A 16,296-nucleotide genomic window follows, 5' to 3' on the forward strand; every position below is an offset into this window, starting at 1 on the left:
CTTTCGATTTTTCAAGTCGGTAAAAATAGTCCGAAGAGAGAAAACGTGTCAGCTTATACGTGATCAAGATTTCCGATAAACAATTGATTATCGCGATACGGCTATTTTATGCACTCGAAGAGCCCCTAACTGCTCCATACTAATAGCTGTGAGGTAATTTCAATATTCTATTACCGCAAGATTATCAGTAGATAGCTGCATTCAAAGGTGATAGTAGCGGAATGATTTACTCGGAATTTATACGATGATTAAACCGACCTGGTTTTCCTTCGCCGAAGTCTGCTGCACCCGAGGCTGCACCGGTCATTAGTGTGCGTTTTCAGTTTTAATCACGACCGTGGTTTTCAAACATAACATATTCGAACTAATTTTCGTATAATTTCCCAGTAAATTGTTCAATAACCATTTTCCGGGAAAGAAGCCCCGCGTTCCACATCGAATTGGGATGAACGAGCGAGATAACTTTTCCAAAAACTACCACGAAAAATAACCCGTCCGTACATTCATTCCAAGATTTTTTTGTTTTCATTGTTTTCCAACTGGTTATTGCAATTTTTCGATCAAGGAAGTAGGAAGTATTCGTTTTCCTGAATCATCGGTACCCCGCACATATGTACATAAGTAGGAGGATCCGATAACGTATTTGCACAATTGGCCAGGAGAAATTCGACTGCCCATAATTATAATTCTGGCATAAGTGGTGTTGAACGGTGGTTTGTGGCAACGTTCTAGTGTCAAAGCTTATTTATATCTTCAACGGTTATAGGCGGCGAGGAAAAGCCGATTGAAACTTTTCTCGGCTTACGTAATCCGATCAGCGTAAGTAGGTAATCTGAGAATGAGGTATTCCCATTATTAAACACATATGCACCATGATTGAATAACCAAATAACTGGTATGATGTTTTTTTTTTTTTTTGCTATGAAATAATACAAACGATCAGATCTAATATGAAATACCGAAAAGCTTTTTGTAACGAAAAATTCGCGCCGATATGTCGAATTACATTGCTTCTTTCGAGTCAAGTTTTTCAACCGTCGGGATGGAACGTAAACGAAATCCCTCTGCGTCGACTAAACATTCGTAAGATATTCTTGTCGAAATGATAGTGTGAAAAGCCTTCAATGTACACGAGATGAGAACCGATTCCCACCTGAGGGAAGGAAGAAGAAAATAAATCGTCTGGTTCGTCGATCCCCGTCCGAAAACCGCCGACTCCTCAAACTCGTACAATGCATAATCGAGAGCAAATTTCAGATGCTTCATAATGTTGCGAGAATGAAAATGGATATCGCAAGAATTAGAGAATAGATATGGCCTTAATGAGGTTTTGGTAAAAGCAGGCGGTCCGGGGCACCTAAAATGGCGTACCCTCATACTCAAGAGTGCAGGGTAACTGTGACTACGGGTATACCCGTTCAACGGTGAAGTGAAGTCTGACGAAACTGACTGGATTACGAGTGGAGACCGCGGCAACCGGGAGGGATTCTCCTACGGGGTCTGCTGGGTAGCGCGCGGTTTCTCGTTTGGGCTGCGAAGTGGTGTAGAACAGCACTTGTAGAACACGTTATCAACTGATCCGCCTCTGCAGCCGAGGTAGACATTCGAGGCAACTCAGGGATTCGCGTCTTTCTTCCAGAGATCTTCTTGCCTTTTCTTCCACCTTCCCTTCACCAGTCTTCCCAAATTTTCTCCGCTTTGTGAGAGCTACACTTCCGCCATCACATGTACTATTTAAACGGCTGCGAAACTACAACAAACCTATAAAGAACGTAGAAGCTATGATTGAACTAGGTTGTCCGAAAATTCAATCTCTTAGATGACACACAATCCGTCAAGATGTTTTTCAGACAAAATATCATTCTTGAGCGTATTTTTATTTCTCAGAATTTGGAACAAAGTAAAGCGATTCTTCTGTTGCTTTAATTCGAATAAATATCTTAGGAGGATATCAGATGAGGAGTTATTCGCAAGAAGGCAGTTCTTTTAGAATCCACCGACTTGAATTGATAATATGAAAATCGTTGATTTTCGCCTGTAATTCCATAACATTCGATCTTCAGCGTCAAATTGGATGTGCAAAAAATTGCAACATGGTTCGTGGGTATTTCGGTTCTCGGATGAAACGTGGGAACTTTTTTTGTTCCGGTGCAGACTTTGCCAGGGATACGTAGACGTTTCTATTGTAAAAAATAGATACTTAACTCTACGCCCTGTATTCACACGCTACCTGCATTAACTTGTGATAGGATCTTGATTTTTCTCGTTTCTTTGCCTGACCAGCGATAAACTGATATCTCGTTTATCGCGCGTACAACGAACGAGTAACGAATGACTGACCTATTAGAAGGTCAAATTCTCAGACTCGGTTATGAATATTTTGCACCCGCGAGATATCTGGTATCAGATAAAGGTACTTTTTCGCTTTTCCCCCGCATTTTTTGTCCCCGTCCCGTAAATAAATTTCAATGAAAATCTGTTTGACTTTCACGCAGCCTTTATCGGCTGACGATTAGCTAATCAAATAGCAGTGAGTCATTCCCCGGATTGGTCGGACGCAGGTATATTCTCGAACGATTCAATGGCTAAGGCGGTTTCCGTAGGAGGAGGCTTTCAACTTCACTAAATAATTCGATCCATATAATCACCCCAGCTAGATTAGTCTGAGCCCTTAGGCTTTATTCAACCCGTGATATCCGCGCCTTGGCACTGTTCGGCTAAATGGGATGTTCTCACGTCAGACCGCTGCGCCGCGCTTCGTTGGTGGAAAACTATTTCGTCGATGCTTCGTTTGGTTTGGTATATCGCGTGAACGGTACTACATACCTCGCATAGGTATTTATAGGTGTACAGATGTACACGGGTGAACTCGGAGCTCTGAGAGATTCTCATCCGTATCGAGACCCTCGATATTTGGTGATATTGATAGCATGATATTTAGTGGAAGCAGCGCAAAGCAAATGTAATTTTTCCTTTACTCACGCGAAACGAAGAACGGTAAGGTGTTGCGGGGCGAGAGGCGGTCGAAGGTGTCGGATGAGTTGGGACGGAGGTGAGAAAGAGAGGGGTGGGCTCGGTAGGGTGAGAAATGAAAGATTGATGGGGCGAGAATTGTTGGGAAATGAGGGTAAGAGAAACGGGATAAGAAATGGTGGTCTTCCGCTTGGGGCTATGTCTGAACCTTCAATTCGAGGTGTAAGGGAGTAAAAGTTGGAAGGTGGAAGGTAGAAAAAAAGAGAAGGTAGGCGGATGAACCTTCGCGAGAGGCGGTGCGCCCGTGCACCCATCCAAGGAAAAATTGCTCGACGGTCAGCCGGGTATCCTAGGCCAAGTTCGCGCTTTCGCACGGTGGACCTCCGCCACGACTCGAGCCCTAACTCCTGGAAATCCTCGCTATACCGACGAGACCAATAACCTAAACTGGTATCCGGTCATCCTCCGATTTCGCCCAGAAGATCGCATCGCGTCGCTTGCTTTTCCGCCTGACCGGTCGGCCGCCTGGCCGCTGCTTATATACCAACTCTTCTGTAATTGAAGACGATCTTCTTTGGGGGGTCGACGCGAAGCGATACAGAGTTACAACCCTAACCTTAAAACCCATTTGGTCAAAGGTTCCTATCTTCCCTAAGTGGAGCTACGCGCCACTGCCTGTTATCACGTTGAATAAATCTCAGCTGCTTTTACGGAAAGTGGAACATTTTTTTCTGCTACGTTTATCGCTTTACTCGCTCACAAGGTACTCAATTGTACTCCATTCCGCTAGGACTTATAACACAAATACTCGCGTGGCTGGCGTGCTCTATTTGAACTCGTTTCCAATTTTCAGAGCGTGCCGCGTGATGCATTCGTGATATCCGTTCGCGAGGTAATTGGAACTGCGACAAAGTTTGTTTACGAAAAACTTTACCGCTACATTTACCCGGGTACTACATCAGAAGACGTCGCATCTCTAATAGCTCAAGAAATTCAACTGTTGACTCAATTAGATTGACTAGTTCAGAATTCTATTCAAATCAGTCGGTGTGAATTGATCACTTGCAACAACTTCTGTCCAAGTATGAAACTCTCAGACCAGATCCACGTTTCAGTTTTCAAGTTTCAAGGAGAACTGAATACAGCTCTGGCTTTGTTCCAAAGTAGAAACTGTATCAATCAAATGCAATCGTCTAATGTATATTCTCGTATAGTGTTTGATACCTGAATAATAACTATCCCGTAAAGCTTATCTTTGACATTGAAAACGCTCTGTGACATCAGATTCGTCGTTGTAACGAGCGAAATATATGTTTCACCTTCTATGTATTGATTGAAAAAAGTTCAGCGCACTCATCGAGTCTCATAAATGAACAAACTTTGTTTATTCTCATTCAGAGGAAACTCGTTGAAGCTCTACTTTTCCGCTGAATGGCGGAATCCGGTTTTCAAGGGCCCATGATTCACGGGAGATTCTTTTTCAACAAGTAAAAATGCGAGCAGCTATTTACCTATACATACTTACAAATATGTATTACACGTGTATCATTCCTGTAGATTCATTTATTCACTAAACAGAACCTCGAAATCAAAATAATATTCGCGTTCGGAACCGCACGGATTTTCTGGCATCAAGTTATACCGATGCTTTCCAAGTACATACGTACAAGCAGTTGGTCAACTCCTGATCGAAAGTGGACCAAAGTTTCGAACGTCCTCGTTTGCAAAAATTGATACAACGTACAATGCGATCCGAAAGCTAAAAAAAAACAAAAAAAAACGAAAAAACAATGATCGATACCAAAGTTGTCTGGAGCAGATAACGTTTCCTCGGTGTCAACCAACTTCGCCCAAACAATCGACGAAATTGGCATCGTAAGTTTATGAGGATAATTTTCTATACGACCCACAGCTCGGGGTCTAAATTATTCAGCGTTGGTAATCACGTTAGGCATCACAGATGTTTTCGGTTGTGCTCGCGTAAACCTTTCTCACATGTGGCGTATGAAAATCCATCGATTTCAACCCATCGGAAGGTTGGCTCTGATTTGCGAGTAAAATGTGACGATAGTTTGCTAATGTGACTCCGTTATCGCGCAATATTGAAATTAGAATTTCGTAGCGTACGGTGTACCTCGATCGGAAAGGGGTTTGGTATGCTCCCATCGCAAGCATCGTCACCGTTATTATTCTCATGATCGTAAGCCGTTAACATTCCGGTATAACTGACAGCCCAACCGTAACGCAGACGCGGGGACAAAAATCGAGGTAATAAGACACGCGACATTTTCGTAAACATTACTTATCACTTACCGCCTTAGTGACATTTGCTGCTAAAGGGCAAGAAGCCGTAAAATGTCACCGTCGAGACAACGTTGACTCATCATCGTTTTTCATCACCGTGATGGACGACGATACGCGCGCATGCAAACGTTTCTCTATTTATCTTTGGTACGTCCATTTCGAATCTCGCGTTAGATCAAACGTGGGATCATTGCCTCCCGCCGATTCTCTATGGAGAAATCAAATTTCAACGATTGTCGCACTCGCGGTTGGGGGATCTGGCTATTTTCACGATGGCTTCGTTTCTTCAGACTTACATTGCAGCGATGCGTATCATTCGCCAACACTTTACCTCTGACCATTTGATACGGGCAGCGAGATCCTTGATGAAATAAGAGTTGGTGAGTTTTGTCATCATCCACTTGACACGGCGATTAGATTTCGAGTTCGGTGCGTGAGAACTCGAACGGTGTAGAGATAGAAGAAATGGAAGCTTAGAAAAGTGGGACGGGTATCGGATGACAAGCGTAACTTATATAACTCAGCGATATACGTTGTAAATCATCTTCTCGGAGCGTTCTCTTCGGGAAAATTGTTGAGGGGAAGAAAAACCGTGATACAGTTATATCGTAATACTACCGTTCATAATCAAGACTATGGCTCAACTTGTACGGCACACGATTTTCACCCTTGTCCCGCCGAATCCCAAAGCTCGGTTATTTCCGGCGGTAAGATATATGTATATGCGGCACCGAACCAGATTGGACCGAGCTACGCGAGGTCCGAGCGGGTATTCGTCATTAGGGCTGGGAAATCGTCCCCTGCAGCAGTCAAGTCGCGGCAAAGCAGAGTCGGATTAATCTTTTTACAGATGAAAAGGCCGCTGATGCGGTGAGACTGATGGACGAAAGATGAAGCCTGAAGCACGCGACGTGTAGCGTTACGAGGTATACGTGTACGTTCCGGACACCTTGATCTAGGAAGCAAACCGAGTGTTTCCGAGGTGCGGGGAAAATGCTCGGCGACCAACTGAGGGGATATACCAAACACAGCAGCATCCGTCGACCCGGCGACATCCGCCGCCTGCCCGTCATTTTTCATATTTCGAGCTACCCGAATATTCCTCGACGTCTGACGTCTCCGTCAAGACGCCGACAATGTGCCACGTTGATTGAATTGCGTCGAACGTCATCGCCAGCGCTCCGAACCAGCCGCAACGTTGCTGTTCGAACGTACTCCCGATGCCGTTTTCTATCTTTGTTACACTTTTTTTTTCCAGTTTACACCTTCCATCCTTTTCTCCGACTCCCCTTTTACCGACGCGACGACTCGTCTACCCCAAACCGTCTTATTCCAACTCGGACGAACCGGCAGGGAGAAAACCGTTGCTACGGTTCAGCGGCCATTTTTAACTGAATTTACCCTACCAATTCAATCGCTTCCTCGAAGTCTTCGCGCTAATCAATTTACCGGATTCGGTGTCTGGACGATTTCAATAATTGCCCTTTCGTTATCATTGTCAGGACCCCTGTACCCCGAACTCTCGACCCATGTTTCGTCCGAATCGTTTAAATCGGGCACATATTTTTCATTCCATCTTTTTTTTCTTCTGAAGAAATTTGAATTATCTGAAAACATGAATAACTTTGCATCAAATGACGGAGAATATTTTTTTGGCTTATCATCATTTCTCTAATAAGATAATGCGGCGGTGCTCATCGAAATATCTGTCGATATTCCGTTCAATTTTAATAAAGTTTTGACGAAAAAAATTTTCTCCGCTCGATTCATCCTGCCGGCTAGACGAAGGAATTGTGACACACGTAATTCGGAATCCGCTGGCTCGATAGTTGCCCATCGATCACACGTGAGATAACCTACATTATATCAATTTTATTACGACACCTTACATCACTCACTCGCTATTTTATTTATACATATTATTCATTTATATGGATATATATATACAATTTGCCCATCAGTCCGTTTCATTTCATCTATCGCCTTATGGGTTCATTTGGTGTTATATGCATATGGGTTTTTACGATTATTGTATCGAGTATATATCTCCCGTTTATTTATTGACGTTGTTGCGTTCGCGTCTCGTTATTTATTATTTCATCCGTGCACGAAAATAATAAAGCAGAAGAACAGAAGCAGCCATCTTCGAGCATAATTTCCTATAAACGGTATGCTCCGCTACATTTCTCCGTCTGAAGAGAACACATTAGTCCGTCGATTAGGTGTAATTTGAATGTAATCATAGCTGGCATATATATAAATACAATAATGAATAAAATTTCGCAACAAAGATAATAACGACGGAAAACAATAGATTCGTTACGGTATCTTTGGACGGTTAATGGGATCTCGAATCATCAATGGTTCTCCATATGACGACGTGCTTCGCGCACTTGGCTTAATTGAAAGATTGAGGAAAAGCAATTATTCGAGAGCAGATAAACTAAATGACGTTATAATTGCTGATGCGAAACTTCGCGTCCGTTGCCTACGCGGCTTAATAGTCTCTTTTTCGGGATCTTTCAATTACGGATAACGGGCATGGCTACCGGTAACTTTAACGAACCCTTAAAAGCCGCCCAATTCCAAACTTTCTGAATACATGAAACAAAAATAAAATTTCGCATTTGTCGTAACACTATCGTCCGCCGATTATTTAGTTTTGCATCGTTTTTCTTTTGTCACTGTCGCTGAAAATCTCTGTACGATCTCTGTGCGATTAAATTAAAATCCGGATGAAAAAAACCGGGTTCTTGAAAATTGTCCATATTCTACAAAGTGCAGTCAAACAATGAGACAACTTTATTGAAACACTCCATAGCGCTCCAGGATAATATGAAATATGTATGTGGTTTGATATGCAGGTTAAGCCGAGTTAGGTCAGGTTATATGACGTTAGGTTGGTTCAAGTTTGCCACGGACTGAATAATTACTCGCGCAATTGAGCATGCTACAAAGGGGCGCCATCCTCCCACTTCGTGAATTGCGGCCTGCTACCCTGACACCTTTCTTTCGCACACAATTTAGACCCTCTATTCTTAATTTCTACCTTATACCCACTACACGAAACATCGTTTTACCTCCGGCCAGTGGGGCTCCCCTTTGAGAATAAAATGTGTACCGGTACCAGTGGGTTTACTGTTTTCGTTCCATTTCTTTTAAAAAATTCTTCATTCAATTCAATTTATTTTTTTTTTTCTTTCTCTCTTCTCTCATAATTCCGTTTTCACTACTCGCTACAGTAGTTTTCTATATTTTCCATACCGCGATTCACATTTCTATAGGTTACATACGAATGACAAGGCATACGGTACGTGTGATTCATATCTTCACCAACAACGATCTTTCCATATTGACATGTGAAGCTTTCATCGATTCGGGACTGCAAGTGATACTTAGGACGCCGGTAACGGAGGCAACCGACATAATTTCGCAGTCGAATGCTTCCTCATGAACTAGTTAGTTCGACCCTTGGGGAAAATGTAGATGAAGATAGCGGCTCCGCATTTTCCGTATCTATATACGTACACCGTCTGCGGCACACTGAGGATTCTGTTCACATTTAAAACTAATTCCCATTAACTTCATGGGACCGATGTGCGTCCCATTTGCGAAAATTAGCGAACGATTGACCACAACGGATCCGGATGATAATCGGACGCATGAAGAAAGAGCGATGTATTTACGTTTAGATGAAAAAAGATGAGAGTTAGTGTTGGCTACGAGACACGGTAAGGGGCTTTTCGGTGGAGCTTGATTCATTTTTTTGCACTCCACCTTCGGGCGTCGTACATATTACAACCAGATTTCACGATAATCATTTCACGCATTCGATTCACAAATTTTCGATTCGATGATCTCACGAATTCAATCGTCTCCTCGAAAACCCTTTGAAAAATTAGAGTTGAATTCGCGATCACGGAAGACGATGTTTTTTCACCGGCTTTTTCAGTGGTTTATTAGAAATGATCTACTTCCACTCACGAACGTCTTGTGCGGGTTCTCAAGAGTTAAGCCTGTCCAGGAGCTTAATTATGGTTAGATTAAGATGATAAAAAGAAGTAGTATTCAGCTCGCAATTATGACTCTCTTGGTCTGGACAAAAGTGTTTACGTACGAACTATGTCATTGAAAGACAGTTCTACTCCTGAGCTTTCGCACAAGAAAAGAGCTACTTGATCCTTCGTGAGCTCCCCTTTTCGAAGTTATTCAACTGTGTTGGAAAAGCTCGTTATTGTTATATGGACCTTCTGAGTATAACTTGGCTGTATTCATTTGTCAAACTAGATGGTGTCCAACATTTCACGGAGCAGGCAAATGGTTCCGAAGTCAAATACGAATTGCGCAGAGAATTACCACCACGTGTAGATGACGCAATGGAAATTTACATCCTTCGCACGGATGGATCTAATTTTTGAGATCCTTTGATTTTCCGGTGGCCACGGTGTTGCCGATCGGCGGCGTGGTTCGAAAAAGTGGATTTCATTTGAATGTTATAAAAAAATGGCGCCTTGCCTTTTATCTTCTTTAATAAGGAATGAAGGCGGCAAAGTGGAGTACCTGTGAGTGAAAATTTCAGCAAAAGAAAACTGGGGAACTCTCGACGGTGCCTCTTTTCCGTATTACGATTGCCATTTACGAAACGGATGTTCGTTGTCACGTATCACAAATCTAAATTATATATTTTGTGACATTTCTTATCGTGCCTAGAGTTGTCACCGACACTTTTTCGAAATAATAAATCAATTTAATGAAGCTCTGACTCGAAAAATTGTCTTTCATTCACACGTGGCCTCTTTTCTGTCTGAAGCTCCGACTAGAATCCCATCTCCAGAAAAGATGGATTTTAATTTCTTCGAACCTTTGAAGAGTGAAAGTATATAGGGGAATGAGATGAGTGGAAATTATGGAGTTACCCTTTTTTTCTCCTGGTGTCCACCGTCAAAAAAACGAGAGCGTGCTGAACCGAAATTAAACTAGAAATTCATGCGAAAGCTCTTCTTCCAAAGTAAAGGGAACATCTGTTCAAAACGACGTTACATAATCGTACGTACGAATTTGATCATTACGGCTTTCATTGTACCACCTCAATTCAGCTACTGCGAAAAAACAAAGTCGGAACATTTAGCTACGACCGCTGGACGAAGATTCAACTTTAACGGGTCGTTTCAACCATTCGATTCGATTCGGTCATTCGTGATATTTCGTTTTTTTTTTTTTTCCCCCCCCATCGACGATGGAACGTACACGTTGCACTTGGCTACGCGGGTATGAAGTATACAGCAGAAGTTGAACATTGATTAGAACAGGTGGCCTGCAGCGGTAGCGGCAGCGCCATAAGGAGAGTTAATCAACGAGGTGGCTGCACTTCCTGTTTGTACAATTATACGGGGGTTACCACAAGGAGATCGAGTCAAATAAAATCTGTGGGATGGTTTCAGGTGGCGTGGCTGAGAGTCGACACGCAGACCATTCTAACGATAGCCAGTCACGTGATCACAAAGAATCACCGGATCGCAGTGACGCATAGCGGGCATCGCACGTGGTCCCTCCACATACGTGATACGCGAGAAACGGACCGTGGCTGGTACATGTGCCAGGTCAACACCGACCCCATGTCCAGTAACACGGGCTTCCTCGACGTCGTTGGTAAGCTAAAAAAATTCACCCCTAATTCTGTCACACCAAGATTTCATCCATACCCAATCGATAATTAACCGATCGCGCTCGAATCGATCGATTCCGCACCGGCGGAACATCATCCTGCAACGATGCTGTCTCCGAGCTTAATATTGAGGGAAGTGCACTCCCGTCGGGACAACGATGTTTTTCATAGCCGCGTTGGGTCGGCGAGCTGAGAAACTGATTCGATCGGATCAGATTCAGTTTGATTTGTCATCCAGCTAATGCGATCGCCAACATACCTAATTATCGACAAAGACTTTGCAGTGGGAAACTTGGAGATGTTAATACAATGGGCTGTATCACGTGATGATTCCATAAAAATTGCGCCGTTGTTACGATCGCTGAGGGGCTTCGTTAGGTAGAGCCGTAAACTATTACGATATGCCAAAGCTCGATAGAATTCGATATCAGCGGATCGGTTATAGTTTCGATGTAAAAAGATGAACAGATATAGAAACGACGTGCAAATAATAATGGTTGAAATTTGATTTTCATTTATTGTTAGATGGAACAGTTGACGTTCTCCGGAGATTAAAAGTAGAGGTAGCGTTTTGTTTTTTCCAACGAGGAGTTTTACCAGAGAGTAGTAAAAGGGCTGAACCGCCGCTACCGCAAAAGTAGAAAGAAACGTGCGAACTGTAGTTGAAAAACGTGTAGTAGAATTTTTTTTCACGACAGTCACGGAGAAGCGAGATTTGAAAAACTCGGAAATGGCCACGTCTCTAAAAGGAACTTATACATTTTTTACATCACATAAAGCTGATCTAGATTGTGTCACCGTTGATGATGTTGAGAGATATCGTTTGAAAACATGAGAATTAGCCTCGTATTTACGGTTTTATTACTACCCAGCGCAGTTGCGAACGATGTGGAGCGGTACGATCTTCATGGGGTAACATAAAAATATCACGTGACAACAATTCTAAAACGGCACAGAGCAGAACTAAGTGGTTTCTAGGTATGAACATAAACTCGGAATATAAGTGTCAAGAAATAAACCGCGATCTCTAAAGACCCGCAAAGATCACCAGATACTAACGTACGAGCACCTGCGCGCATGACGTAAAAATGGCGATATTTCTACCCGAGATAGTCACTTTTACCGATACGGAAATATTAACTTCCTACCTCGTAGAGAATCAGCTGGAATAATTCAATGAATCGACCGTAATTCTCTCCAGGTGGAACGTATAATTTACCCGTGTGCGCATGCGACGTACATACCTATACGTGTGTGTGGTATGCACGTACTTAATTTTTTTTTTTTTCGGAATTAAAGTTCATACAAGTTCAAGATTAGTTCGAAAAGTTTCACCACATAATCACATAATTGAAAACAAACTATTTTCAATTCCAGAAAAATTGCCACATTTCGTAGAGTTATGACGCGAATCAGCATGGAAAATTTATACGAATTCCGGAATCCGACTCGTTTGACTCATTTTCGTTACACTACCTACGCGTCAACATCGCGTGGGATCTATATTTCCATGTTCAGATCTCATACAGAAATTAATCCTCGCGCTTACCACAGAAGAGAGCTAGAAAATCGCGGCATTTTACATTCCAATCTCCACACATATCTCATTGTTAGTTACGGAATTTTGCAATCCGATTCTGGAGTAACTAATTTTTTCTGTTTTTTTTTTTCACAACACTTGGTATACGTACGGTACTCAAAAGCGTGTAATATTCGGTCTCTCGAATCCCCTCGAATCCAGGTATAAAATATTCCTTTCGAAACCCACTCACATTTGGATATCGCAGAGATGTATCGCTCGAAAACTAATTATTTTCTACCCGTACAACACGCGACGTAGGTATACCATACGTACGTTATGTCCATAGAACGGGTATAGGTACGACTTGCATCGGAGCGAAACGCACGTTGTACAAAAAGAAAAGAATAAACAGCGATATGTGGCGTGAAATTTTTTTCTTCTCGTCTTCTTCTACTCGCTACACTTCCACGGTTGCAGATTCCCGTAGGTACGCGAATGTCGTTAGAACGGATGCGAGTTGACGAATCTTCGCCATTCGAGTCCAGATCTTTCAATTACAATATTTCAACGCTCATCGATGCAACAGGTATGCGGAGTATTTTGAGGGATGAAAACCGTAACGAGTAATTTACAAATAAGTGTCGCGAGAGCGTGATGATGAACGAAATAAAACTGTGGACAAAATGACACGGAAGTCAAGATCGCACTGCTTCAAGTGGAATGCGGTTTGAAAACTTTCAGCTCCGTTTCAATTTGCTTCTTTTTTTTTAATTATTCGGTTGATTTTGTGTGTGCGGAGTAGAACATATCAGAAGTCAGACTGGTGCATGTATACTTGTGGCCTTCTGGTTCTTAGCCTTCGATGTGTCGATGAAGAAGGGAAATGTTTTGACGAGGGGTCGGAATCGTTCATCGATTCCTTCATTGTTCCTCATTTAGAGCGGTTCCTCAATAGAACTTCAGAAATCCATTCAAAAAATGTTACATTCGTCGTTGGTTTACGCGCAACATTGTATGTGCATGGGAAGTATCCGGATCTCGCTACTATTTGCGACAAAATCAGCGATGATCGTCGGAAAAATGATTTCTCCGATATTCCTTGAATCGAATCGCGTTTCTTTTGCATCCATCGATCGACCCACGTTATTATTATCGACTTAAATAATTTGTCGAAAGCGCCCCCGCCAAAAGAATGGCGTTGATATCCTGATATCTCCGTTACCTCTTTATCGCCCCTGGTCGGCCCTAGCTGGTATGCCCTACGTGCATTACACGCTGTAGCTGGCGTAAAGAACAAGCGGAGGCGGGTACCTACGTGCTCATACTTATACAGGTGGAAATGGAGCTTGTAAGTAATGGGCGAGCAACGAGGTCGAGTGGCGGAAGGAGGGGAAGCGGTAGATACCGGTGTAAAGCGAGCTCCGATTATTCTTATTTTTCAAAGCGATTACGATATTTTACATATATATTTTCGTACCCGAGTATTTGCATACCGATCGACGACCGCGTCGTCGCCACACAACCCCCGGTCCCCATTAAACTTCGGTTCGGTTCCGTATACATCTCACTCGTTTTTGCATCTCCTCCCGCGGTATGTACGGTAACCGCTCACTTCTCCATCCCTGACCACCACCAACCGGGGTCGATTGGTACGAGGTGACGAGACGGATGGATATCGATAGGGGTGCGGGGAGTATACAGCCGTGCGAAATACCGTATATTTCCAACTATATTCAGACCTTCGTGTTGACTTTACTTTAACGATAGTGAGTCGGCATTGCCGGATCTCTACCGAATTTCCATTATTAACAAAAAACAAACCGTCAAGTTTTAACAAAGTGGTTGGTTTTTTTTGTTTTTCAATTAATCTGGTTTCTCTCGTTTCTGCTGCATATTGATTTCTAGAATTGTGAAAAAGTTACCTGGAATTGTGCATGCGGTATGAGTATAGCCATGAAACAGCAGACGGTAAGGGATATGATATTCTGATTGGTTGTGAGGCGAATTCGTATTCGCATGTTATTATTTATTGAGTGTAATTAAGAAGTCTTGGCCCATATTTGAATAACATTTTAGAAATTGCCTCTCTGCATTCCGACAGCCCTGAAACGGCTTTGATCTCGTAGAGGGGGTTTCAGAGATTAGAAGGGTTCATTTACGGGCATAACTTCATTTCCGAATCTAATAGAAAACTCGTTTTTTTCGCACGTGATTGAATAATTATTATCGGAGATTATCAACGAATTCATACATGCTACCTGTATTTGGAACGAAACGAAATTGAGGACGGCAAAATTTGGTCAATTTGAAAAATTAAATGCATTCAACAAAGTTCGTAATGTGGATAAAACCTTATAACGGAAACGCGGACAAATTATGCCTAAAATACAAATTACATGACCGTGCGGCGAGGTTGTTGGCGAAAATAAAAGTCCACCCAAAATTGGAATCGCAAATTACAAAACATAGTGTAATGAATTTATCATTATTCAGATATAATTCGTCACTTACTTCTCCTGTACTGTTTACCTTTTTTATATTATGGTGAGCCTGACCGTCACTTACTTCTCCTGTACTGTTTACCTTTTTTATATTACGGTGAGCCTGACCGCTGATCGTGTAAAATATTCAGTCAAGTTTCTCCAGTTCTCTTACTCCACATAAATTCATCAATTAAATAAATAATGGGATGTCACCATATCACATAATAAATGAATAAATAATAACAGGAACATAAAGCAAGCCATACAACGTAAAATAAATAAAATCAATATACATAAATGAAAATAAGCGGCTCGTAAATGGTGTAAGAATCTTATGTACAGAAGAAATAAATCATGTAAATGGTTTGGCACATCAAAATAAAAACGACGAGACAGGCGACGAGACGTTGTACAAATAAAATTGTGTACCAGTAAATTCGTGTGTATAACAGCAATTGGTTAAATAACATGGTTCAATAATGAAATAAAATATGCAAAAATGGGCCCAATATCCCGGGCATATTAACAATTGGTAGAATATAGATTATAAGCGACTTGTCTTCAACTTACATACGTGCGCTCGTCGTGACGGCCCAGGGAGAAAAGGAAGAGTGCGATTGATGTCTGTCCACTTCTTCCGGATTCGCATCATTACCGAGTCCAGCCGATACTCAGCGATTTCCCCTCCACCTCGGCATCGTGCTGCCGTGACGCATCGTTCTCCCACAATAGCTCGACGTGATCCCGGCGACGGTTCCATTATCCATGAATTTTATAAAAGAACCGACTCCCATCCGCATTGTGACGTCAGGTTCGAAAATTCAGACGTATATCCGAGATCCGACCGATTCTTTTGACGTTGAATTTTCGGGACGCACGATACGTTCGTATATCAGGTGAACGTACATACGTACCCCTAGTGGGTGGGGATTACAGGGGGGAGGGGGGGGTCCGTGGTCCGGCAACCGGCATGCTTCGTAACCAATTTGTGGTAATTTGATGCAAATGTATGTAAAATATACTATTCGTGGTACGTGATTGCACTCTTGGAGAGCTATTAAACACCTTCCTGGCGACGTGCCCCCAGCGCTAATAACCTAGTCTTGGAAAATGTGGGTGGGGTCGGTAACCGGGTGAAGAAGAGGGTCGAAGCCGGTTGTAGCCGGCGAGAGGTGAAGGTGAAGACCCATCTGCCACCCTCCAGGAAGTAACCGTATAAACGTAGTTTAGCCATACGGCAACCCCCTCGTTAAACTGCTCTTTATCACAAGCAGCGGCAACGGCGGTAGTGCGGCTATATCGCGAGCTACAACCTCCGGTTGAAACACCGAGCATCTGGTCAGCCCGAA

The 16,296-nt window shown here is 42.6% G+C and overlaps 1 protein-coding gene across 1 annotated transcript in view; it reads left to right on the forward strand.

The window, feature by feature from the left end:
- LOC105682999 (lachesin-like) overlaps positions 1–16,296 on the forward strand; it is a 47,845-nt gene that overhangs the window by 18,870 nt on the left and 12,679 nt on the right. The window contains exon 3 of the mRNA XM_020851127.2: positions 10,719–10,926. Within this exon, the coding sequence (XP_020706786.1) occupies positions 10,719–10,926 (208 nt within the window). The remainder of the gene's footprint in view (positions 1–10,718; positions 10,927–16,296) is intronic.

The sequence above is a fragment of the Athalia rosae genome, chromosome 2 (genome assembly GCF_917208135.1).
Source record: "Athalia rosae chromosome 2, iyAthRosa1.1, whole genome shotgun sequence".
Lineage (NCBI taxonomy): Eukaryota > Metazoa > Arthropoda > Insecta > Hymenoptera > Athaliidae > Athalia > Athalia rosae.